At 39.7% G+C, this 26,320-nt stretch overlaps 2 protein-coding genes and 1 pseudogene across 2 annotated transcripts in view; 1 reads left to right on the forward strand and 2 right to left on the reverse strand.

Annotated features, from left to right (window-relative positions):
- The window catches only part of LOC147427749 (uncharacterized), a 33,300-nt gene extending 29,594 nt beyond the window's left edge, over positions 1-3,706 (forward strand). Inside the window, exon 5 of the mRNA XM_086497068.1 lies at positions 3,466-3,706. Coding sequence (XP_086353194.1) covers positions 3,466-3,678 — 213 coding nt within the window. The 3' untranslated portion in view covers positions 3,679-3,706. The remainder of the gene's footprint in view (positions 1-3,465) is intronic.
- Positions 3,707-4,512: 806 nt separating this feature from the next.
- On the reverse strand, positions 4,513-6,096 carry LOC147427750 (chaperone protein dnaJ A6-like; annotated as a pseudogene).
- A 12,983-nt stretch (positions 6,097-19,079) lies between these two features.
- LOC147427751 (pentatricopeptide repeat-containing protein At2g03380, mitochondrial-like) lies at positions 19,080-23,809 on the reverse strand. The gene has a single exon (XM_086496549.1). It carries the CDS (start codon positions 23,629-23,631, stop codon positions 20,860-20,862), a length of 2,772 nt encoding a protein of 923 aa, XP_086352675.1. The 5' UTR covers positions 23,632-23,809; the 3' UTR covers positions 19,080-20,859.
- Between the last annotated feature and the right edge of the window lie 2,511 nt (positions 23,810-26,320).

A 26,320-nucleotide genomic window follows, 5' to 3' on the forward strand; every position in this document is an offset into this window, starting at 1 on the left:
AGTAAGAGATCCATTATTCTTTTGACATGCTCCATAGCTCCTTTTGGATCCAAAGGCCCAAAGGGAACTAAGAAAACATGTATATAGTATCTGTATTGAGCGTGACTATAGAAACTTTGATGATAGGTCCGTAGAATGGCAAAAATGCTACTTTTTTGTACCTATTTTTTTGTCCCAAAAAAAAATAGTGAAACAAAAGTAACCATATTTTGTGATCCCCAACCCTTTGAATTAACGGATAATTTTATCTCATGTCCTACAAAAATCCCTACTCTTATTTATATGCAATCAACCGTAAGAAATGGCTGTTTTGGGCAAAATGCATTGGTCCATTAAATTTGGAGGCTTGTTGTGACCAAGACATGAGAAATTTTACAAATTTATCATTTTTCCCATATGTAGTAGTCTTTGAACTACAAGCTCATGAAAATATTTTTTATAATGAGTGGATCTGTTATGATTTTGGATTTTTTTTTCAAAACCTTGAAAAGACACTTTTATGTCCTATTATGTCACATGCACATCTAACCCTATGTGCATGTGGACAAGCTACTTCATGACAAGGGTTCAGTTAGCTTAGGAAGTATTCTGGCACCTTTGTGAGTCTGTTCGTAGGCTGTACATGTTCGGACACTTAGAGTAGATGCATATCCTCTGGTTGCACACAACATGATCGTCAACATTACCATCAGAATCCATCAAGAGAATTTTGCAGTGCACAGAACCTATTTTCCCTATTTTAGCCATTTTTCACTTATTATTAATAAGTGACTTTGTTGGGAAACTGGGTCGGGCAAATCTTGCAAGTGACTATATAAGAAAAGCTAGCGCTGGCACTTTCTGGCAGAAGAGGCAGCAGAGACCCAGTGTCTGACAGTGCACCTTTTCAGCAAGACCCCCGGCGGAACAACTTAGCGTTTTTTCAGCCATCAAGAAGCCTAGCGTTTTCAGCAACTGCAGATCAGTCCCAGCGTTTTGCAGATTGCAGATCAGCCTGGCGTTAGTAAATTGCAGATCAGCCTCCCTAGCGTTTTTGCAGCAGACAACAGATCAGCCTAGCAACTTGCAGATCACCTAGCGTTTTGCATATTCCGGGCGATAGAACATCCATTTGCATCAACGTTTTCAGTTTTCAGCAGTCAGACTCTGCATCGCAGTCCCCAAACCTCGCAGATCCTCACCGCATGGTCAGATTCAGCGTTTACAGATTTAGCCCGCTATTTGCAGATTTCAACATCTGCATTTCAGGGCATCGTCATCATCGCCGTCCTCATCGACATAGAGTCAGCATTTAGACCATTGTACGAGATTTGTGCAATCAATAGCGTAGACCTCTCTCGCCATAGGGAGTGGGGCCCTTGGAGGAGGGTTTGACAACATTCTGGTGTCGTATTCTTCTCTCTCTATCTCTCAGTCTCAGCACCTTCAGTCACAGTGTTTTTCCACTTTGTTTGTTATCATTTGTACTCTCACTAAAGGAACGGAAGGCTCTCCCTTCCGTAAGTAAAAGGAACCCTTAAGTTACTAGACTAGTGTTAAAGGGGAACCGTCCTTCGAATGTGTGGCCGTCATTAGTCACCGCCCCTGAGTGTCGCCCTAGATTAGAGACGATGCCTGGGCACCCCCCTGCCTTCGAGCTGCTTACGCCGTGTCATGCCCTGTCCTGAACCAACCACCTACTTCCGCCCTGCGCCGCTCCTGCCGCCAGTTGTTCCATTGGTTTCCCTCCAGCTTGCGCGCTGCGCCCTACTGAACCAGCGTAGCGCCTGCGCAGTGGTGCCGCTTGCTCAGTGCAGCTGGTGCAGAATCACCAAACCCCAAGCTTCCAGCGCAGAGAACACCATCGCAACCTATAGGCTGGTTTCCCCATAAACTGCGACCATTACGCTAAAACTATCTGCTCCTCTTTCCAATGACTCCTAAACATACTTCAAAATGAACAAACACTCTCACCATGAGATACTTACGGAGGGTGCTGCCATGTCCTTAGAGTGGCAGCTCCCAAGGACACCCTCAAGCGCACATAGCTTTCGGAGAGGGTAACGAAAAGATACACCTTGCATCCATGTGATTGCCTCCAGCAATCAACATTCCACACATGAGAATTCGTGAAAAGAATTCACCAGACTCTCACGACCGGCTGGCATGTGCCCCCCTTGCCCTCCTCTCTCGCTAGTAGCATCCCATACCACCCTATATGAGAGTTGGGGGAGCCTGTCAGGTTGGGCCATCACAGCCCCATGAGCTCTAGTGGTTTCGTACCCATCGCCATGTTATGCATACGAGCAGGAAGAGGCTTTGATACCAATGTTAGTCCCGCGCTGGATCCATCTTGCATACATGACATGACACAAGCCAAACTGACACCTAGACACACATAGTGAACGGACATCAAGCTCACCTCCGAGCCTGGGAGCCTGCAGCCAAGTGGGCTAGCCTTTGCCACAAGGGGTGTGCAGGTAGAGTTGCCAAGGGCCAAGAGTCCAAGTGTGATGATCACACAAGATGTCTCACAAATGAGACTCAAGTCCTATTTATAGGACTGCATAACCAAAGGACCATGTTCACACTGGCCGGACATAACTGCAAGTGCCCATCTTGATGTCGGAGGACGTAATAGAATAGCCATTCGTCGAGCCAAGGTGCAAGATAGCCTCGCACTCATGTTAGAGGGGCCCTCGTCCAATTGTTCAAGAAGGCTGGCCGATTGCAAAGAGGGTGGCGGCAATTGGGTTTGAACTATGTCAATCAGTGCGAAGTGCGGATACCTACCACTTGGGTAACCGTGACTTGATGACAATAGTGACCAACTTATCACACAAAACCCTATGTGAAAGTGCTTGGGTGGCCAAACACAATGAGGAGGGGGCTGGTGTCCAGTGTGACACAGGCCTACCTCATGAGTTCTTTACAATGTGTGTGTGCCCAAACAATGTGAAGCTTCGTGTGGGCGTTCTAAAACAAATGAAGCACATATGAGGCAGTAGGTCTCTATAAAAATGAAAAATCTTTCCATATATAAAATTGCAAAAGTGAAGGGTAATTCTGTAGGAAATGAGAAGCCTCTATTTCAGAAAAATGACAAATCTTTCCAAATATAAAAAACGCAATAGTGAAGGGTAATTCTATAGGAAATGAGAAGCCTCATGTCAATTGAAAGTCAAAAGAATTGTAGTCTCTGTATAAGGACATTGGCTTACCTTTCCCTTGATGTTTCTTTGCACTATGTTACATGTATGTATTGAATTCAATTTTTTGGAAGCCGTAGCAGACATACATACTACTGACCATTAGATTTGATGTCAGTAAGGTCATTATTGTATGAGGCTTTAAACAGAGGTTTTTCACATACTAAAGAAAACAACGTTGTTGTCATCTCCCCCTTTATGGAAAGGTTTTTAAGTAATGCGAGGCTGAAAGCCCTTTTTGTTTGAGAGAGAGAGAGAGAGAGATTTTGCTTTGTAGGTTACAAAAGCAACTGAGACAATCGAAGAGCGGATTGATGAAGTCTTGGATGTGATTGAGGGTGAGAAGAAGGTGGTCATCACAAGCTACAAGCTGGTAGACAATGAGAGTGAGGTTGCATTGAAAAGTACCACAATTGCAGCAGATGACAACAAAACAGTTGTAACAGTAGAAAAATCGATTGTGAATGAGAGTGACTTAGAACACCAATAAAAACTGAGGGGTTTTTTTTTTTGGAATTCCTCCAGACACAACTTAGGGTCATTTTCCACATTCTTTGTAATATCATGAAGAGCAGCTTGATTTTTTTGAACTTTGCAGCATTGGAAGCGATAGAATGAGCGAGAGAATCTCTCTCTTCCAAGGGATATCGTGATGTACTTTCGTTTCTCTTCCTAATATATTTTCACGGTCTATTTACCCCCCAAAAAAATGTGGGTGTTATTGTTTTTGTATAAACAAAATAATCATTTTGAGCAAGTTTTCAGCTCCAGGGACCTGGAGAATCATTGATGGGCTTTTCAAGACATGTGGGAGCATGCAGATGTGACATTACATTCTCATGTGCATGCGGGCCGGGCCTTGGAAAATTCCAAGGGATTATGTGCTAATTGAATTTTGTTTGTCACTTTGTAAGAACCAGCTGTTAAGGTTTTTGTTTTAATGCCAGTGTCTGTCTGAAAATTTAGCTACCTGGCAATTTCTGAAGAATTTTGATGTCAAGCTTCTGCATTAGTATCAGCGCTTGAAAAAAGCCTGGGTTTAGTGTAATCCCACCTAGTAATATTGAAATTTTCAGGGACATTTAGTAGAAAAGTTTTCAAATATAGTTAATTTACCTTTAAAATTTTCTTTGTGTAGGTAATCATATTTTTATTCCAGGGGCGAATAGTTTACAACATCGTGAGTCGTCAATATGATTGTTCTATAATATTTCCTCTTTCTGTACAAACATGGGTTTTTTTAATAAAAATTTTACATCTTTAAACATGGACTGCAGCTGCCTCAGTCATTTTAGAGGCAGTAGTCAGTTTGGGTTAAGATCAGTTATTTCAGCTCCTCAAGAGCATGACCAATTGCAGCCGTTTGCAGTGCAGAAAGTTGAGCTGGAAACACAATGTCAAAGTGCAATATTTCTCTTTCTGTCTTTTGCAGCTCAAGCATCTCATAAACATGCACTTCCTTCGTTGCTGAGATTTCTCCTCAAATGCACACATCGGCATGCCCTCATTTTTTACAATTACCTCCCAGCCAGGGTGCAGCACATCTACGCACGGCACTATGAGAATCTGAAGTGTCCACATGAGCTGTGTAACCAGTGAGGGTGTCTACAAGATCAACTCTTGCCACCATCATCAAGTCATCACCGTGCCTCTTGTATGTTTTGTGCAGTTTTTCCTCTATCAAGAACACCCACAGTGATGTTTGGAGTACTTTGCACTTCTTGAGATTAACCATGTAATCACCCGCTTGAATGTGTCTCATTTGTTGAAATCTTGACCTTTGGTAGTACTCCATTATAGAGCTCCTCAAGAGAGCAGGAGAAGGTGCGCTCAATGGGAGGTGCTTTGCGGGTGGTCCCAGGTTTTGTTGTCACTTCCAAAGCTGACTCAAAAACTTTCTCAAGAGTGACTTGCAGACTCCCGGTCTCCTTTGCATTGACATCCAGTGGGCTTGAAAGTTTGAAAACTTCGTGGAAGAGGTCCCTTGTCTCTTTAAAGTCTGCATTTAAACTCACTTCCCTCAGTTCATTATACACTTTCCTTCTCTCAGGATCACTTCACACCTGAGTGAGCACATGAAGATATCAAAACATAAGCTCTCTCTCTCTCTCTCTCTCTCTCTCTCTCTCTCATACTGGAGTATTGCATCTTGAGTCAAGACTTGTCAGATAGGTCTTTGAGGGCTCTTTGGATTGTTCCTATGACGTCAAAATCTCGCCCCCCCCCCCCCCCCCCCCCCCCCTCCCAAACAAAAAAAAAAGGAAAGCCCCAGTCAGACTCTGAAGATATCTTTGGAGGTGGTAATATGTATATACCTTCTTAAGTTCAGAATAGTCTGAACTCACAAATATAAGAGGGGATAAAACACTCACAAAACTACAAAAGCAAAGAACACAAGAAAAAAAAAGAATTATATCACTTTATTGTGCTACTAAACAAAAACCATTATTTACTTACAAACCTTTTTAGAAAAGGTAGAAGCAAAATAAGTTGGAAGTATTTTACTTGGCTAAAACTTGAAATGAGTACTAAACTGTAAACCAAGAAGGATAAAACATTTCAAAGACTTAATCTTGGAGATCAGGCTGAACAAATTCTTTGTCCTAATGTAAGCTAAATACTAGAAATGAATACTACTAGAAACCTACGAAGAAGAGACTGATGAAAATAACCAAACAAGTAGAAATATCCAAACTTGACAATATGTGACCTCAATTTCGTTGCTTGTCTAAAAAGGACGAATAAGATTATCACCTTTATCATGCATAGCTTGGACAACAGTTGTGTCGTCAATGCCCAAGAGTAGGTGCATGTTTGTATAGAGGTCATTCATAATTTGACCGTACTCTATAAAACTGATGAGCTGAGTTTCTACTACCCTCTGGAGGTGATGGGCATACTTAGCCATGATAAGCATTTGTCAAGCTAGAACAAAAATACTAGAAGCGCTAGAGATCAAACATCAAAATAACGTGTTACTAAGTCGAACAATAAGTGGGCTTTTAAGCTCCCCACTTTTATTGAATTTAGTACTTATTATCTCGAACATCCAAAGGAAGAGACATTGAAAATAAACTTATACGATGCAAAAATGAACTAACGTTTTTCATGATTCTTTTGAATGAGTTTACTTTCTCAACGAGTAAAGAAATAAGACGACACGACTTAACAACAAAAGTAGATTTACTAGAACAAAGACGAGAAAATCTAAATAGATGAGAGCTTATGACACTGTATTTAGCTAAAAGAGAAATGTTTGAAGAAGTGTGAGGCATATTGATGATATTTAGATTGGCATATTCCGATTCAAGGTGTATATTATAGATATCTACTTCCAATCCCAAGAGAGTTTGAAAAATCTTAAGGTCTAAAAAGACAACAATCACTATTTGTGGTACAATTAAGTTCGCAAAACTCCTTACGATAAATTCCTCCACCTACAGAACTCGAATTCAAGTAGATAAAATCTTGAGAAAAAGGAACGTCGAGAACAAAAAGATCATCTACAAAGCGTCTTACATTGCATAACTTGTGGAAAAAAATTGGCCAAGTGTTAGCAAGGACAAGAGGCTCCATAAAAGGTAGAAATTAGCAAGAAAAATAGCACAATTGGTGTCCATAGGGGTAAGCCATTTGGAAACCTTTGTCAAAGAGGTGTTACAAGAAGCATCTATAAATCTAGGTTTTATAGGATTTTGTGGAACTTCCAAACTGTATACAAAAAAGGTCATTTAGACTGGCACGTGAAACCAAAAGACTTACAAAAGTGTTAATGTTTCAAGATAACCTCTTGCATGGAAAGATTACAACCATTGTAAGTTTGAGAGTTTACTTCAACTAAAAGGCATTCTAAATAGAACTTTTTGCACGTAACAACAAAGTTGTTAGAGCACTTATTTACGAGATAGATTGCAAAATCACGATGATATTTCCTAAGAGCATAACGATCACAAGAAGATAAGCTATTCCCTCCTAAAGAAACATTCCTAGAGCAAGATGATAATTTCAAAGAAGCTTTCTTGAGGACTACAGACTTCCCATGCAGAAAGACGCCTTGAACTCTAAAAGACTCCTCAAACTTTACTAGGGAACTAGAAATTGCTTTTTCTATGGCTTTGAGAAACTTGAGAGGTATGAACAATACTTAAAGGACGATTTACCATAAGATGTTTTTTTGTTAAACGCCTCAAATGATTGAGAGCTTTAATGAAAGAACTTGTGTAATGAGTATTAACTAAGACATTCTTGAAAGAATCCCAACGAATAGGACCATCATAAAAAACATGCAGATTCTTCAAATTAAACTTAGCTAAAAAACTTAAAATCTTTCTTGATACAGATTATGAGTACTTCTAACTATTGAAAAGAAACAACGGTCCAAAAGACGTAATTGAGAGCCATCAATATTGCTGGTTGAAGTTGAAGAAGAAGTAAGAGTGTTTCATTTCTATAGTAAGGTCAATGTTTCAGATCAACACCCGCCTTAAGGCTAAAGATCCCAAGGCTAGATTGGTGCTAACCACACCCGTCACTTGTATAGCAGGGATGCTACCAAGCAGTGAGGTTCTTAAATAAATCTGCTTGGTACACTCAAAAGATCATTGACAATAGCGTGCAATTGACGCGTGCTTGTGATCCCTTGGTACACTCAAAAGATCATTGACAATAGCGTGCAATCGACGCGTGCATGTGATCCCTTGCTAGAATCACTAAACCTCTCCTCTCACAAGAGATATTTCATGAAATCGCACAAGAAACCTTTGATCCAAAGGACCCAAATTAACATGCTATTTTTATATTTTAACACTAGTCCTGTAATTGGATACTCAAGTGTCTTGAGACATTAAAGTGTCCTGTGTTCCTACCAAGTTTTGGTAATTTATTAGTCAAGCTAGAAAGAAGTTTTCTACACCTTGCCTCTATCATAGGTTGGTTATGAGGGAAAGAAAACAATGGATTTTTCTCCATGTCAATATACAAGCCCTATGAAAAGAATTGTGGTAAGTTCTAAGACATAAATTTTAGTAAAATTTTAAGCAATTTGCCAAAAAAATCATAAAATTTTAATATCTTTTTGTAGTGATGACCTTTTCTATGTTTGTAAAAGCCAAGTGTTGGTACTTAGAATTACAAACATTGGAATGACCTTCAAGGAATAGTTTCCAAGTCATTTGCAAGGTATAGACATAATTTCATACTTGAGTACGTGCTGGCTAAGAGTATATTTTGGCCTTTCAAAGGTCCTCTCATGGAATTGGGGCTATTCTAGTGCAACTTGACAACTACAAATGACTTTATGTGTTGAAACCAAGAAAGCAAGAAATTTTTTGTCTCCCCAACTTAGTTAAGTCTCGTTGCTTGAACCCTATCTTGAATTTTTTACCGTGCAAAAACTCTTAAAAATCTTGAGTCCTCTACAATAACATTGAAATGAAGGTTTTAGGTGGCCCAATTGTGTCCATACCATGTACTTTAACACATTTAGTTAATCTACATGGAAAGTTTGAAGTTATTTGAGGTTTTAATTGCTTGTGTCTTAAGAATTAAAATATCAAAGTTTTTGCATATGTAGTTTTGAATATTTGAAATGATCCAATAATTGTTGCTTACCAAAGCACTTCTACTTGCCATCTTAAATCCTCAATGGAGAGGGTAAGCAATGTATCGCTTTCTAAACCTCACAAATACATCAAAAACATGTTTATCTTTATATACAACGATATGCTTGAAATGGCCATATTAAACAAGTAGAACTTTCCATTATTTGATATACTCTCAAGTAAATTTTTTTGCACATGAAACTTGCAATTATCTATAGCAATTATGAAAAATTTATGTACAATTTCCTACAAGGTCTCTTCATTTTTCTTGAGCACATAAATTTGATGTCTTCAAAGCATCAATCACATTTTTATGGGGGTACGCTTGATGAGTATATTTCTTGATCATGATAGCTTCTAAAATACAAGATTATATTTTTGAAAGACCCTCTAACTAAGATATTTAAACATATCAAGAGGATTTTATTAAATACATTGTTTGAGAAAGTGGCATCTAAATTTGTAAAAAAAGGACACTTAAGTGTCTTGTTTTCGTACCAAACTAGTGTTAAGAGTTTAAAGAAAAACAATTATGAATTAAAAACATGCATGGTAGAAAGTTGTATTTTAATACTTTATCACAAAAAACCACACAAATAAAAAATATAAAACAACAAATAAATAAACCAAGACACATTAGAACATAAAAGATAAACATCACTCACATAACAGAAAAAAACCAAAATAAAAAACTCTACACAATCGATCATAATAAAACCAATATTCCAAAAAGACTCGTTATTTATAAAAGACTTTATTTAACATGAGAAATAAAAATAATACACACACATAAACTCTCATCGACATATGAATATAAGATGTGTAGCTATTGGGATATGCACACCCTCCCAATATATCTCCATGAAGCTCAACAACCGGTCACTACTACTCCGACTAAAATCAAACAAATTTGTATGTCCGCTAGATGACTGAAAAATTATACCTTCATAAGTTCACAATAGTCTGGACTCACGAATTATAAAAGGGAACAAAACACTCACAAAACTACAAAAGCAAGGGACACAAGAAAAAAAAGAAAAAACTAAATCACTTTATTTGCTACTAAAAAAAACTAGATAAAACAAATTATTATCCTATCTGCCAAGTGGATGCTATAAGCTTCCAGATTGTATCAAGTCATTCTTAGTTAGAGCTCCCAGATGATTAGTTTTTGACCAAAGAAAGATTGGCTAAGGTATAAAAGCCAATTTTGTGAAGTTATTATTAAGTTTTTGGATAAGAAATACAAAGCGTGAGCTAACGGCACTCACATCTCTCCTTCTCATGCTTCTACTCCCTTGTCGATTATCACATTGCATTGCCATCTGTTGCGTTGTAACCACACGTAAGAGCTCTATGCATTGACGTAATTATATCATGAAAAATTGTAGCTTCTGGTGTCACCAACTTGCGGTCTAATTTCACTCACTAAAAATGTTTTGAAAAAAGGCATAAGCAAAATAAGTCGCTTGGCTAAAGCCTTAAGTAAGTACTCAACTTAAAACTAAAAAGGATAAGACATCTCAAAGACTTAATCCTAGAAATAAGACTCCACACAAAAACTTTTGAAGGAAAAAATTCTTAAGTCCTAATGTAAGCTAATTACTAGAAATGAATACTACTACAAACCTACGAAGAAGAGGTTAAAAATAACCAAACAAGTACAAAGATCCAAACTTGACAATACATGACCTCAACTTCCCTGCTTGTCCAAACAGGAAGAATAAGATTATCACCTTTATCATGCATAGCTTGGACAACACCTATGACTTCCCTACTTACGTCATCAATGCCGAAGAGTAGGTGCAGGTTTGTATAGAGGTCATTCATGCCTTGAACGTAGTCTGTAAAACCAACGAGCTGAATTTCTATCACCCTTTGGAGGTAATGGGCATACTCAACCATGATAAAGGATAGCAATTGTCAAGCTTGGGCAAAAATACTAGAAGCGCTAGAGATCAAACATCAAAATAGGGTGTTACTAAGTCAAACAATAAGTGGGCTTTTAAGCTCCCCACTTTTATTGATTTTAGTCATGATTATCTTGAACATTCAGAAGAATCATTGAAAAGAAACTTTCTATGATGCAAAAATGAACAAATTTAATGATTCTTTTGAATTAGTATCCTTTCTCAACCTGTAAGGAAATAAGATAACATGACTTAACAACAAAAGTAGATTTATTAGAACAAAGACAAGAAAATTTAAATAGTTGAGAGCAAATGACACCATATTTAGCTAAAAATAAAATGTTCAAAGAAATGTGAGCTATAATCATGATATTTAGATTGGCATATTCCGGTTGAAGGTGTTTATCATAGATATCTATCTCCAATACCAAGGGAGTTTGAAAAATCTTAAGACACAACAATCACTATTTGTGGTACATTTAAGTTCACAAAACTCCTTAGGATAAATTCCTCCACCTACAAAACTAGAATTCAAGAAGATAAAATCTTGAAAAGGAAAAACTTTGAGAAAAAAAAAGATCATCTACAAAGCGTCTTACATGGCATAACTTGTGTAAAAAAATTGGCCAAGTGTTAGGACAAAACGCTCAATAAAATCAAACTCATAAGTAAAAAGATAAAACTTAGCATAAAAAAAGCACAATTGGTGCTCTTAGAAATAACAATTGTTTGCCTGAAAAAAGAGTCATCAACGGTTATATATAAATTATCCAAAAGAAAATTTAAGCAAGATATGATGTCAATATCATCTACAATCTTGGTGAATATCTTTCTTCCTTTGTCTACGTTTACATTCTTACTTTTTAACCATAAGAATTCAAAGTTCAAAGTTGAATTTTTCTACTAGCAATGCCTTATACCTATCCTTCTCAAACTTGTATACAAAACTTTTGAAATAATAGTAGACTTGACTCTAAATTTAAGGTCCTCTAAATTTAGCTTCGTATATAGTGTTGTAAAAAGTTTGGAGACATAAAGGGGAAGATTTCTCCTTAATGCTTCTTGAAGAATTCAAAAACTTTATAACAGGAATCACATCAGTGAATCATTTAATATCCAACTTGAATCAGTGGGTACATCTGCTTCCTTTAGCAGATTTTTTCAAAGTTCATTTATGCTAAGTAAAATAGCCTTGAAACAATAACTAAGCCATTTTCAAACCTCTGTCAGAGAGGTGTTACAAGAAGCAGATAAATCTAGATTTTATAGGATTTTTGTGGAACTTCCAAACGTGATACAAAAAAGGTAATTTAGGCTGGCACTTGAAACCAAAAGACTTACAAAAGTCTTGATGTTTCAAGATAAGCTCTTGCATTGAAAGATCACAACCATTGTAAGTTTGAGATTTTACTTCTCCTAACAAGCATTCTAAAAAGAACTTCTTGCACGTCGACAACGAAGTTATTAGAGCACTTATCTACGTAAGACATTACAAAATCACGATGAAATTCTGTAAGAGCATAATGATGAGAAGAATATAAGCTATTCCTTACTAAAGAAGCGTTCCTAGAGCAAGATGATAATTTCAAAGAAGATTTCTTGAGGACTATAAACTTAGCATGTATACATATCGCGCGCATGTGTGTGTGTCTATGCGCGCGCGTGCACGTGTGTGTGTGTGCATGCTTGCTTAATTTAAAGTATGTTAGCTTTGTTGGCAAGAATGGATGTTTGCTGCGTTGTTGCAAAGTATGAGGGTATCGTGATCAATTGCCTAGGACGATAGGAGGCCACACTGCACCACCAGAGTTTGCTTGGTTCCATGCCAAAGTTGTGTGTGTGTGTGCGCACGTGCACGCGTGTGTGTAGAGTGCTACTGCTGAGCGTTTCAAGAAATTGAATGCTTCATGCGCATGATAAGCTTGCTAATATGACAAGCTGCATGTGATGAGGGATTCAAGGCAAGCTCAAAACCAATCATGCGTGCAATATTCCACTTCGAGTGCTTTTTGAAAGCTTAAAAACTATCAGTGAGTATGATATGGCCATCTACTAAGACTTAAATGCTTCCAAATGGTCTCCAAGCTGTAAAATTTACAATTTTTAGAGTAGGACAAGTTATCTTTTTGACTTTCAAGTACACCATGCTGCTTATGGATATTTATTATACTTAGGTGGTGCATGTGCCAATGTGTAGAGTGGCTTATTATTTCCCTAAATTGGAAATCTTTTACAAAATATAGGAGGTTTAGATCGCAATTTCGATCAAGGGAAATTATATAACTCCCTAAAGGGATTCCACCATTGAAAGCGATTTTTTATGATGCTGCAAGTACGGCCTATTAGCTACTTAGCCAGAAGCAAAAGTTACAATAGCCAATGAAAGGGAAACAAGCACGAAGTCCTACGAACAAAAACTGACCATAGCGGCCTGTAAGCTCAACCAAATTGGACGAGACTTGAACCGTAGCATGCCTCTATATAATAGAAAACTTCTATATCACCAGATGACCATTCGACAGGGGTCGAGGGGGGTCCCAAGTAGAAAATCTAGGTTTTTGCCAGATGCCAGAATTGGATTCTGACTCCACAGACAGCTTATAGACTGGGTCTATGCACAATGTACATGGATGGTTTCATGAAAACAGTTGAGGTAAGCTATCAAAAAGCAGAAGACAGTTGGAAGGCTACAAAGCGTCAAATTTGACATATGAAGTCAATTGATTCCAAATGGGCCAAAACTGGATGGGTAACTTTAGGACTATGTAGCAGACAAGTCCATAGTTTCAAAAGTGACTAATCAACTCCACATGCCATCTAGTCACAAAAATCGGTGATTTCAGAGTCAACAAGGATCCTCACCAAGAGATTCATGAAAAGATTGTCATTAGTGTGTGTCTATATGTGGGTGTGGGACGTATGTGTTATCATTGTGACATAATCGTGTGTGTGTGCGCCTTTATATAGATGTGTATATATGTACAAATATATATTTATAAATGTTACATGTATATACATATGTGTTTCCGTTGTTTTCATTTACATATATATTAAATGAAAATACATAACTACTTCATTTCAAAATTCTCTAGATGTTCTTCATTTTTCCCAGTAGGATTTAAAGCTAACAGAAGGAAGAGCGTGTTTGGGAATCAACACGCAGAAGAGGATCCTCTGCAGTTGTTAAAAGGTTCAATGAAGAGAAATGTTGACTTCACCAAGCCTATGAATATTACTGGTATGGGGGCAGAGGACCTTGCAATGAGCTCAACTGTGGATGCTGAAGAGGCAGACTCAGAATCTTTTGCAATTCAGGAGGACACTGTACCCCCCAAGGTTCATCTGCTTACCTCACAAAAGAGGGACGTGGATTTTTCAATTGTTGCCTGTGCGCCACCTAGCAAAAGTATGGTAAATGAGCAAAGGAAAAAGAGGTAGCTATTTTACCCGTTATTTTAGAAGACCCTATAGTCATCGATGAAAGACTTTTAAACTTTGCAGTATCTTCAAAAGCTATTGATAAATTTCACAAGGTATCATGTATCTTTAATGTCCACCTATTCTAACTCAGCACAATGATTTCTTAAAGCCTAAAAGAGAGAAGTTTGAGCTAGAGGCTCAAAAGGGGAGGGCCATCCTTGATGACATGGTGGTGGTCCATTTAAAAGGTTGTGATACCAAACAAAAAGTACCATCAATTGCCACTCTCATACAAACCATTATGGTGTCCCATGCACAAAAAGAGTGCAAGCTAGTCCAAGAAGCCTTTGGCTTTGTTCTATATCTGAATTTCCTATTTGCTAATTTCATGAAGAAGCGCAAGGAAATTATGGAGAAACAGGATTTACAACCGGATGAACGAGAGGATGAGGAGAAGGAACACAATGAAGTGATCGAGATTGAGGAGATTATTAATCTTGAGACACAAGCAGAGGAGGTTAAACGAAGTAAAATGTTGTCGATAAAAACATAAAGAATCAAGCTACCTTGAGATTATTTGAATTCAATGAGAGACAAACTGAATTGATGCTCCCTAGTGTGCCAAATTTTGAAATTGTCAAAATGACATAGATTTTCCTCCATGACATTCTGACTATTTCTGCCTAAAGAAATACTTTGCACTAACCAGTATCTCAAAATTCCACGAGGAGAGGAGTGGATTTGTTCTGAGGACAATAGTGACGACGGCGAGGCAATGGAAACCTCCAATAACCCAATGGAGTGCCTCAAAATCTTCTTTCAATAGATAGAAATGTATAAAGAGACACTCCTTGATGAGGCCAGCTTTCAATCAATAAAAAATAATATAAGGCCCTCAACCAACAATCAAGAATTGGTATAAGCGTCCAACCCAGGGGTCGAGTAGGTTGGTGAACCTATGAAATGATGAACTTTGGATGCAAAATAAGAGCTTCATGGTAAGTCCAAGTCCCTCCCTCTGTGTGTGTGTGTGTGTGTGTGTGTGTGTGTGTGTGTGTGACTCTTCTTTGTGTTTGCAGTCTTCGATTACCGAAAAGGATGACTTTCTCAGCCGTTAGACTAGAGAGTATAATGGAAGGGATGCAACCCGAGCACAATATCTTGATAAACTTTGCGAGACATCCATCTTAATCTCTCACAATAGAATATCGCAAAAGGGAACTACCACAACGTTTGCCTTGAAGAAACTCTCGCGCTTCCTAGGTGGACCAACATTGCCACAGAATGTAGATAAAATTATTCTCGTCAACAAAGTTTTTGCGAGAGAGTGTTTCGGATATAGTCATGGGTATACAGGCGATCGTGCAACATATTACTACACATATACAACAATGGCGCTTTCATTAGGGGAATAAAATCCTAATGAAACTTTGAGTATGGCAAACACTTAATGGTCCAATACAAGGGGAATGTATCATGATCCTCAATAAGTTGAAGCACAACTTATGACTCATATATGTTGTGTTCAACACAATATCGTTTGTGTAATGTTCAAACTTGTATATATTGTGTTACACACTCTAAGTCTCTTGCTCCCCCTATGGTTCACATATTTCATTGTCTCCCTCACTTTTTTTTATCTTCATGAGTATTGGAGTTATTGATGCCTCTAATTGTTTCAAATTTTTTTGTTTTGTAAATGCCTGATACCTGTGCTATTGTTTTTTTTTTTCGACACACCATAGGGCCCACAGGGGGAGGTGCTTATCCCTTCCAAATATTAGCCATGTTACATGGTCAGGCAAGGGCCGCGTACCATCGGGCAAGAGCCACGCGTAGGCATCACCATGGCCACCTAATTGATGCACCACATGCTGGGAACGACGGAGAGAACTCGTAGCAACCAGCTAGGAACCTCCTCCTCGGGTGACCCACCCCACGAGGAGGATGCACTCGAGTGTCCAAGGGCAAGAGCCCTAGCAACGTGAACACCAGGTGAGCACAAGGTGTCCCTCTAGAGTGTGACCCAACGGAGGATTTGAACCCACAACCCATAGGTTGAGAGGCCAAAGCCTTACAGTTAGACCAACTCTTTGGGGACTACCTGTGCTATTGTTGAAGAGGCTACTATTTACTTTTTTGCATGCAGTGAAAGATTCTGTGATAGAACGATTGAAATAGCTCTTTCAAACTGTTTGCCTTGTCTCAAGAGCCACCATCCTGTGTCTATTTGAAGTAATGTTTGAAGTAAGCATTCATCGCTATGTAATGAGACTTTTCAAGCCCTAGATATTCCATATACCTGGGTTTTTGTACTTCTGAATAAAGTATGATAAATGATTGAAAATGATGTGCTACAAATTAAGCAAATTTGTTAAGCAAAGAAAACGCTGATATAGTTCTTTCTAATTTCAAGAATGCTTAAAGAATACAATATAATGAGTAATGTGAGTGCCAATCCATGCTATCTTGAATGATCTTTTAGTAGTTGAAGATTCTCCTTAAACTTGCACATCTATGGAAAACCACACATTAACCTTGGCGTTATGAGTAGCTCTCGCTCTTAGTCCTTCACTACCATATGTAGTTTTTTTCCATTATAGATGTGAAGATATTGTTGTACTCATCATAAGTTATAGTTGTTCTTTGGGCTTTGTAAGCACCTTGAATATGAAAGGGACATCTGAAGAAGTCGTATGCGTGGTTGATCTGGTCTCTCTTTCCAGAGACTTGTTGTTGCTGTTGGTAATAGCTTAGAGTTTATCCCCTTCTTCACAAATATGGAGGAGATAGACTGTTGAATAGCTGAATACCCTCTCTTGATCATGCTAAGGGAGTCAAGTGTGCCCTGTATTTCCAAAGAAGTCGTTGTATGCGTGGTTGATATGGTCTCTCTTTCCAGACACTTGTTGCTGTTGGTAATAGCTTAGAGTTTATCCCCTTCTCCATAGATATGGAGGCAACAGACTGTTGAATAGCTAAATATCCTCTTCTGCTCACACCAAGGGAGTGAAGTGTGCCATGTATTTCAATGGCAGACACTGCATTCTTTGAAATAAAATGGTCCACCACATCCCGCTAGAAAACCTTCAACTTTTTGTCATAAATTATATATTTTGCAAGACTACTGCTTATCAAGGGTTGCAATTGCTTTTCTACATTGGCCGTGGGATCAATGTTTTTTTTGTCTGGATAGATAGCATTTCTACAAAGGAAGCAATACACACATAAGAAACCAACTATATTAATCGAAATAGTTTAGAGCTTGTAGTATTTTCTTAAGAACACCAAATCCAACCTTCAAGGTTTCAAGATTCCGCAGTTTCTTCTTTCGCACATGAGCACCCAAGCTCGTACCTTTCTTTTATAAGGTCCGCACCTTTTCTGGCAGGACTTATAATTCCTATGTGTGCTACAATATGGTTTTTTGATTATTACAATGCAAATGAAAAAGTTGTAGAATCTCATTTGCTTGAGCATGAACCATGCATTTGTGGATTTCATCTTGGCCAGATAGAGCTTTGCAATAGCCAAGCAAGCCACTCTCCCCATTACCAGCAAAGATTAAGAAACCATTAAGATTTGCAAATGCAGGAGAGACATTAGTCATAGGATTCAAAGGATAGAGCAAACTATGTGTCCAATTGCCTACATATTTTGCTCCCTTTTGCTTTGAGCTTTCTTTCTTTGCTAGTGTCGCTTCTTTGTTAGCTTTGCTTCGCTTTACATAATGGCTCATATTGAGGATCCACATCAATGTGTAAATGATATTTATGACGTTTGACGATGAAGTTTGTGGGTGTAGATGAGAAAACCATTAGTGCTACTCAATCCAAGAGACGTTGCAAAGAGAAGAAAGTTAAGTCGTTGAATCTCCCTCCAAGACAACGAGGTATATTTAATGTAACTGAAAATAGACATTCCTCAATTATCATGATCGTTATGGCGATGTGCAAAGAATCTACTTGCAAGTACACTTTTTGAACGGTTATACTGATGAACCCCACCTATTTTCTTGAGAGAGAACACCAAAAAATGTATTTTCTTAGAAGGCCCTTCAAAATTTCCTAATGTGACTCTGAACCATTGCACAATCTAAAACACATTATGTGATATGTATAAGTCCCAAAAATGGTTGTAAACGTGGTTTTAAGCTTGTCCTCCTCAGCTATGGCCATCTAATTATATCCCAAAAAAACCTTCCATGAATGCATATATCTTCCTTCCCGCTAATGAATCTAAAATTTGGTCAATGAAGACCAAAGGATAATAGTCTTTCACTATATTTTTGTTTGATTGCTTATAATCAACACAAATACAAAGCCGCTTAGTCTTTTTGTACACGATTGCAATTGGAGAAACCCAATCAATGTTATCAACAAGAAAAATGAGCTTAGCTTCTTAGAGCTCTTTTAATCTTCATGTAAAGCTCCTCATGATAATGCTTAGGCAATCTTTGCTGACGCTGTCAAACAAAAACGGCTCCTGGCTTTAAGGGTATGTGATGCACAACAAGCTATATGACGAGTTTAAATGGCTCAGGAATGGGATTTTCAATATGGATGGTTGGATGGGATCAAGAAGATGCAGGTAAAGGAGTAGGGGTGGATGCAAGAACTGGTGGTGCAATCTCCTCACGAAGTTCAACTTTTTTTTTCTTTCTCTTTCCTACTCATAACTCCCAGATAAGCTGTAAACAACTCAATCATGTTAATAGAAGAACTCTCTCTAGATGGACTTGGCAGAGGATCAACGAATGTCAAGGTTCCAATGACTCTTCCTGTTTGAAGAAGAGTCAAACTAGATCTGGGTGGTTTAACAATTTGACTTCTATGATTTATTGGACCGAGAGGAGCGGAAAAGGGCTACTCTTATTCATTATGTGGTGTATTTTTATATAACACATATGCTTAGTGTGACCTCTTCCCAAACAAGGTGCATAGGTGTAAATAAGTGGGCAATACTTGGAAATATATCTTTGTACTTTACAAGCTCTTCGGTGGGTTTGTTGACGATTCAAGAAGTTGACATCTAAGGTGAAAGACTTTCCACTTTTATTCGTTCGGTTCATGTTGTTGGTGAACATATCTTTCGAATCACTCATGCTAGATACAGTGCTCTCATAACCATCCCCATTTCGAGGTTGTGTGACTGACAAAGCAATAAGTGCGAAGGTATAATGAGCAGCAGCACGGTGTGTGGAGGTGGGGGCTAATGGAACAAGAGGTGGCATAGAAGTAGCTGCGAGATCCATAGCTTGTTGGTTCACAATGGGTGGGTTGGTGTAGACAAAGCTGGTGATGATTGGAGCAGGGAAACATAGGAGTGAGCAAGCATCAATGGCTGGGCTTGAGGTACATAAGGTTGATTGGGAAATTGGGGTTGTACTTGGGGTGGGTAAATAGCTGGTTGTAAAGGACCTGGTTGTAAAGATGGGGCATAAGAGATTGGTGGAGGTATTGTAGTTGGAGTAGGTTGCAATGATAACCAAGGATAATAAGAGGTGGATCGACTCCCATGTCCTGTTGGATGACAGTGAAATTGTATTTCTCGAGCTAGTTGGTCACCTACTAGTGCGAGGGAGCCACTTTGAGTTGAGACGAGAGGCCAGGTGGGGTTTTGTATAGCCTTTTTGAGAGCAGTCACAATTGCCGGCGTCCAAGCTATCTCCAATGCATTACAAATTCCCTGTTCCAAGGTTAAATACTGCAAGTTTTACTTATCAGCTGGTTGAAAACAGCTTCTAAGTTTACACGGAGTGCTTCAAGCCCAACAGGCAAACTGGCTGCATAATTCCACACGAAATACGAACGCAGAGCAAGAGAACAGGCCTTGATGCCTCCGTGATAGTAATGGAACACCTCAGCAAGGGAATGTTGCGTGGCCTTCTCATGGTTAAGTTGATCCTTTGCAAGGCAGCACCACTTTCCACACATTTCTTGATGTTTTAACAACACTGAAATAAACCTGTAGCCCTACCCTCCCATGTTGAGTGAAAGAACCTTGAAATCAAAACCTTTTTATTAAGAAACCTAGATAACTCACTGCTCTTCGTGTCTTGAAGTTGCAAGTAGTCTCATGATAAAATCTGGTTTCCTGTTTCTCCAAACAAATACGGGTGTCATACCATGATTTCACACAGATAAAGAACTCTGTAGCCTGAGAGCGCTCTCTCTTCAATAAAATATTAATGATATTTTTCCCACTTGTACTGAATAAATGTGAGCGCCCCTCCCTCCTCCACCATGTAAGAAAATACTGTTCCGGGCCTTTGCCGTGCTTGGAACATGTTCAGGTCAAGTAGAGTTTCGAAAATCCATTCCTGCCAGGTGCCATTTCAATTTGCATTTCAAACAGGGAACGCATTCTGGTGCGTTTTCTAAATGTGTTCCGGTTGTTGAAGTCCCGTTCTCTGATGAGAAATGGCCAACAAAGAGTTTCGTGCGGGTTATTCTAGGTAGCTTTCATTCTTTTTGAGGCAGTTTTGAGGACCTTGTGGTCATCAAAAGCATAGCATCAACAGAACCTCCACTTTGCAATCTCCTCTAGACCATATACCCCTCCCCTCCCCTTTCCCTGTTCTGATCCTTCAACCATTCCCTTTCCGCCCGAGTTTGTGGTCCCATTGCCGGTTCAAACTTTGCATAGAAATGTTTCTATGCCATAAACACACTGCAATTGTATGCACACTTGTCTGCAGCCTCAGTGGTGGGCAAGTCTCCTTTCAACAAGATATGCTCCTCACGATTTTACTGCATCCAAACAATCGCTGAGACCTCTCTCAATCATTCGCTCTCTCACCACTGCTACGTCCTTCAACATTTGATTCTTTGCAAATAGATTCGAAAGCAAAATATATGATGAAGGATTGTCTGGGTCCAAGTCAATAGCAAACTTGGCTGCCAGCCTTCCTATCTCCACATTATTATGTACTTTGCACGATGCTAATAATGTCCTCCAGACCAATGCATGTCCCTCAAGTTGCATCTTATAAATAAATCTTTCGGCCTCTTTAAGCTCCCCTGATCGCCCGTAGAGATCAACCATACAGCCAAAGTGCTCTAATTTTGGTTCTATCTTGTAGCCATCCCTCATAGTTGAAAAGCAGCTTAAACCCTCTTCAAATAAGCCAGCATGACTGCATGCAGACAATACACTTAAAAATGTGACTGCATCTGGCATTGGTCCTTTGTCCAACATTTGCAGGTAAAATTCATAAGCCTTTCTTCCAAGTCCAAGTTGAGCATAAGTAGCCAACATGCAATTCCATGCAATGACACCCTGCTCATGCATTTTATCAAAGACAGAATGTGCAGCTTCCAAATCTCCACATTTCCCATACATGCTAATAAGAGTTGTTCCTACACTTATACACTGTTCAAGGCCTTCACTCAAAATCAATGCATGGAGAGCCTTACCCTCTTCTACTGAAGATGAGCTGGCACACGTACTAAGAATGCTTATGAAGGTAAATCTGTCTGGTTGCGCATGCTCCTCTTTCATCTTCTGCAAACATTGCATGGCTTCGCAAATACAACCGTGCTGTGCATATAACCCAATCAGGGTATTCCACGTGACAATATTCCGCACACATAACCCACCAAACAATACATTTGCTTCTTCAAATGCACCCCATTTTCCATACATACCCACAAGAGCAGTACCAACATCAAGCTGCAAATCCAATCCAAACCTAACGGCAGTTGTGTGTATAGACCTGCCTTCATCTTGAAATGAAAGGCTAGAGCATGCCTTTAGAGCACTAAGAGCCACAGCCTGGTCAAGTGTTGCCTCTTCTTGTTGCATAATGGTAAATAGTGCAAGCGCTTCCTCGTCATGGCCATGCTGCACATACACAGAAATCATCATGTTCCAGAAAATAACATTGCGCTGCTCGGTTCTATCAAAGAGAAAGCGCGCTTCTTCCAAATGACCACACTTCCCATATGTGTTAATAAGGGCTGCTTCAAGTGCAGCATTTGTCTTCCACTCGCTACCCCAAATCCTGGCATGAAATCGCATACACTCTACTGGTGCAGCCAGAGTCTCACATGCACCTAAGATGTTCAAATAGGTCACCTTACTAACCATTACACCTTCCTCCAACATCTGATAGAAAAATTGCAGAGGTTCCTTACCAAATCCATGCTCAGTATATTCACCAATGAGGGTGTTCCAAGACACAACATTTCGATGGCACATTCCCTCAAATACTGTGTAAGCCTCGTGAAGATCCCCACATCTGCTATACATGGTAACAAGGGCAGTTGCTACCACAACATGACCCTCAAATTCAGTTCCTTTGACACAAGCATGTACTGCCCTCCCATCTGTAAGCGATTCCAAGCTCAAGCATGCATTCAAGGCACCAACATACGTTGCAGCATCTGGCTGTAGTCCTCCACCTTGCATATGCCAGAAGAGTTGCAATGCCCTCTCACCCTCTTCGTTCTGTGCATATGCATCGATCAGGACATTCCATGAAACAATGGTGCGGTCACGAAGACTATCAAACACATGTTGTGCCTCCTCTAAGAGTGCCAACTCACCGTACATTTTAATGAGTGACGTCCCAAGAAAACAATCACAATCGAATCCACATTTCGTTATACAAGCATGGATTGTGTTCCCCACATCTAGCATTAAAGGGTCATGCAGAGCCGCAAGAACAGCTAGAAAGGTGACTCTGCTTGGAGACATACCTGCATCCTGCATCACCTCAAAATGTTTAAAAGCATCCTCTACAAGGCCATTGTTTGCGAGTATAGAGATCATGGTTGTCCACGAGATAACATTGGGGTGATACAATTTATGAAACATTATGCCTGCTTCCTCAATCGATTGACACTTCCCATACATGGTTACAAGGGCACTCCCCAGAAACTCATTCCCTTCAAATCCATACTCAACTATGAATGCATGAATCACGACCCCGTCCATTAAGGTAGATGGATGGTCACAAGAAGTCAATACATTCATAAACGTGATGCTTGTAAGCTCTACTGATTGATGCTGCATTTCAAAGAAAAGTTGAAGTGCATCTTTGTGGTGGCCATTCTGTGTGAAAATGCCTATCATGGCATTCCAAGCTGGAGTGTCTTTTCGGGAGCAGAGAAACAAGTGATGGGCATCATCAAGAGCACCACAGCGGCCATACATGTTAAGGGTCATGTTCTTGAAGAAGACATTGCGGTCAAGTCCAATTTTGGTGAGGTAATGATGCAAATAATGGCATTTGTAGAGGTGGGTTTCTTCCTTCAGAAGGGTGGCAAGGCTTTGCTTGTTCAAAGGGAGGTTGACATCATTCCAATTGAAGTGGTCTGTTTGGGCGGGTGTAGTCGAGGCTCTACGCGCTGCGGATGATGGGTTGGATATCTGCGAACCGTTCTTCTGCGAAATTTCCAGGCTGCGGTTTGCCAAGCTGCCCTTCTGTGGCTCGAAGCCATCTGCAAGAATTAGCGTATCCGAGTAAGGCCAAAGTCGTGCTGGAGGACTGAGGAGAAGGCTGCTCATCCGCTCTCATTACAGCACAATTAAGCGTTTTACCGACACAAAGTTCAAATAGCAGAGGTATGCCTCCACTCAGGTGGGAACTACGGTGGGATGAATGAGCACCATAGATCTTGGGCAAGCTAAGCTTTTTTTTTTTTTCTTTTTCCCACCATCAGCGCAGGGAAGAGAAACTATACACATATCATGTATTTACAATTGTATCAACCCAAACCAATAAAATAGGAGAATACACCCAAGAGAATGCAACTCATGAACCGTGGGGTTACATCACAAAGGTCTCACTAACTGAGCTACGCTTCCTGAGTAACAAGCTAAGCTTGCCCTCCCCCTTCTCCCCGAAGCATTTAAGACCACAGGGACCGGGGTCTTGAATGAAGACTGAGTCATGGGCACGATTTTTATGACAGCTGCATGGCGGTCGAGTTTACTTGTTAGAGCCAAGTTTACTTTTGCTTGTGCATGCTCACTTTATCATGTCGCGAAGTGGAGTGTTGGACAATTAAACCCACACGGGCGTGTGGTTAGCACATCAGCTTGCCAATAAGGAGGTCGCGGGCTCAATGCCCAGTTGGGAATGAGGAAAGTCAACACAATATCTATATTTTGGGTCGTCCAACCCCCTCGAGATCCGTGTGAATCCTTGACCGTCGATCATCCCATCTCCCACGCTTCATTGAATACCCCCCCCCCCCCCCCCCCCCCCCCCCCCCCTCCCCAAATTGCCTAGATAAGGACCCTTGATACAATCTTCCATGCCCATGGAATATATAGCTGAGGTAGGTCGAGGCCTGGGAGTGTTCATTAAAAACCGGCCTTCACTGTTTGGTGTGTGTGTGTACTTTTAATTTCATACCTCCAAGATTGCGTTCAAACTTCAGACAACGTGGCAAACGGCAAAAAAATTGTCCATCCGCTACACATCAAATGCTTATAGGGTGCACAAACTGCCACCCGCTTCTTAACCTAGCCTACGAGGGCACCCACATACACTAGATAAAAGCACCATTGTATGTCCATCTATTAAATACTTGCAACCAGAGGTTAGTGCAACTTGAGAATCATGCATCTTGTAGGCATCTCTAAGTCAGAGAAGGTTTGGGCCACCCCACAATTCCTAATTGCACCTCTAGCATATGCAATAGCCAATACCCCATCCACTTGCGGTAGCTTTTTGCAAAGGAAGACAATAACTTTTGTCCGTTTATTTTTAACAGCTTGCAAACCAGTGTATAGGAATGTGTTTCATTTTTGTAGGCCTTCCAAAATTTGGATTTTTGTGTGTGCACTGCGGGGACCCTAACACTAGTCTCTTTGTATGCATTGCCTATTCATACGGGGCACAAAGAATAGGGGTGTGCAAACAATGGATAGGGGTTGCGGTTGGCACACACACTCTCACCCTAGTGTGTTATTAAACCTAGCAATCATGCCACTATCCAAATCACCATGACGATTTCTTATGCCTGCATGCCATTTGGCAACACCAATGACACGATAGTACTACATTCTAAATACACTCTTATATTGATCCAACATGGCACTAATCATTTGCAAAAATTTTGCATTTTTTGAATGATAATTTGACGTCAACAATGCTTTTTGGAGAAAGCACATCCCTGTGGGCCCTATAGTGGACAAGATATGACGTTGAACAATGGAAGTGACATTGGGTGGCTTATTGGTATATAATCGTCTTCTTCCAAGCATACACAGTTTATGATTGGTTGATTACATACACCTATTTTGTACAAAGATGGTTCATAGTAAAAGTTTCCCATTCAAAGCCCTCAATGGATATTGTGGCATATGCTTTGTTTTATAATTTTAAGGATTAGGCATCAAATGTTTAGTGAGATTGTAGCAAAGCTATATTTTTATGTTTTGACGAGCATCTACTAAACTAAATCAACCTTACAATCATAAAACTAGTGGGTTCAACTTCTAAGTGATTCATTTGCAACTTCTTGTGTACACCCCGATAATGGTAACATTGTGACATGTTTTTGAGAAATGATGTGGGCCACTATCAAGACTTTAAGATGGGTTCTGTTACAACTTTGTACTTTACATGTATGAACAAAGCATGCATGCAAAAGGTGTACAAAGGTGGTGTGTGCCAATTGTCTTTACGCATGTGTGATAGTTGCACGACTACCTTGTTTTGTTATTTGCACACATCGAAGTGTTTAGACTTGAGAAAGCGACCAAGCTTTATAAAATATGAGTAAAACTGAAATTTTCTCATTTATTTTGTGAGTGAGATGGGAGTTTTAGCAAAGAAGAAGGAGCTCCATGCTTTGGGAGCTTGTAGTGTAGGGTGGCGGTTTTGTTGGGGAGGTACCCTTGTTGCTATCCAAGGATCTTTTGTTGTGAGTTGAGGATTTGTTCCTCTTTGGGCTTATGAAATTGGGTGTTTAGCTCTACATAATCGACCTTCTTTATCTTTGAATGAGACATGTAACTTGTGTTGTGTATAGATCCCCACAATATAGCTAATCGAGAATAAAGTGTTGGAATTAGGGTTGTAGGAAAACACACACATCTTGGAGAAGATGAAGGAAGCTCAAGGCACACAACGGAGAGTGTATTACGTAGTGTGCTATGGAAATATGAGATAGCCCTAGAGTGATGGGAGTATATACAATGCATAGGGGAAAAACCTCCCAATGAGGGAAAAAATGCCCCGGCG

This window comes from Adiantum capillus-veneris, chromosome 23, assembly GCF_014529385.1.
Source record: "Adiantum capillus-veneris isolate H3 chromosome 23, ASM1452938v2, whole genome shotgun sequence".
Lineage (NCBI taxonomy): Eukaryota > Viridiplantae > Streptophyta > Polypodiopsida > Polypodiales > Pteridaceae > Adiantum > Adiantum capillus-veneris.

What these genes read in the sequence shown, in the direction of transcription:
- LOC147427751 (XM_086496549.1), bottom strand. Translation starts at nt 23,631, where the DNA reads ATGAGCAGCCTTCTCCTCAGTCCTCCAGCACGACTTTGGCCTTACTCG.